Genomic DNA, 865 nt, shown 5'->3' with positions numbered 1-865 from the left:
AGTTTATAGTAAAACAGCACCAATAAAAGCAATAAACTAACTGAAATCTATTCTTTCAGTGTGTAAAGCTGCCTTTGAGCCCCCCATCCCTCCCTGTGTCGCTCCTCACCAGATGAAGTCGGTGCAGTGGCTGCAGAAGGTGGGCTGCTTGAAGAAGCGCGCGATGAATTTGTGGTCCTTCACTTCGTGCACGTTCTTCTGGCGGAGGGCTCCCTGGCGCGCGAAGCCCCGCATGGGCTCGCGGGGTCCGTCCTCCCCGTCGCTGTTGGCCGCCGCCGAGTCTGCCATTCTCCGACTATCTGTGTCTTTAGTCGCACTTTAACTGACCGACGCCAAGTTGTTGGTGCCTGAGAGCGTTTCCGGGACTGCAAAGGACGCGTCTCGTGCGCTGCTCCGCGTGGAGGAGTTCAAAACTGCGGCGGTGCGATCAGCTGATGGTGATCTTCGGGTTGTTTGTCTCGGTTTTCGCTATCTCGTCCTGTGGCTCAGCGGACTGGCGTGCGCTGCGCTGCGCTCTCACTCTCTGCGCTTCCTCCTTTTCTTCAGAGCGCACACAGAGCCGGTGACTACCAGAGAGAGAGAGACAGAGGGTGAGACAGAGAGAGAGGGAGGGGGAGAGAGAGAGAGGGGGGGGGGCAGAGGGAGGGGGAGAGAGAGACAGAGGGTGAGACAGAGAGAGAGGGAGGGGGAGAGAGAGACAGAGGGTGAGACAGAGAGAGGGAGAGAGAGAGAGATAGAGAGACAGAGGGTGAGACAGAGAGAGAGGGAGGTGGAGAGAAAGAGAGAGAGAGGGGGAGGGGGATAGAGAGACAAAGGGTGAGACAGAGAGAGAGAGAGAGAGAGAGAGACAGAGGGTGAGACAGAG

At 57.5% G+C, this 865-nt stretch overlaps 1 protein-coding gene across 2 annotated transcripts in view; it reads right to left on the bottom strand.

Moving 5' to 3' along the window:
• prkcbb (protein kinase C, beta b) overlaps positions 1-576 on the bottom strand; it is a 94,925-nt gene extending 94,349 nt beyond the window's left edge. For both annotated transcript variants that reach the window (XM_041956152.1, XM_041956151.1), the window contains exon 1: positions 110-576. In XM_041956152.1, coding sequence (XP_041812086.1) covers positions 110-288 — 179 coding nt within the window. In that variant the 5' untranslated portion in view covers positions 289-576. The remainder of the gene's footprint in view (positions 1-109) is intronic.
• Positions 577-865: the final 289 nt, after the last annotated feature.

This window comes from Chelmon rostratus, chromosome 17, assembly GCF_017976325.1.
Source record: "Chelmon rostratus isolate fCheRos1 chromosome 17, fCheRos1.pri, whole genome shotgun sequence".
NCBI lineage: Eukaryota > Metazoa > Chordata > Actinopteri > Chaetodontiformes > Chaetodontidae > Chelmon > Chelmon rostratus.
The sequence above is the reverse complement of the archived record's forward strand: the minus strand, read 5'-3'. Positions and strand labels throughout refer to the sequence as shown.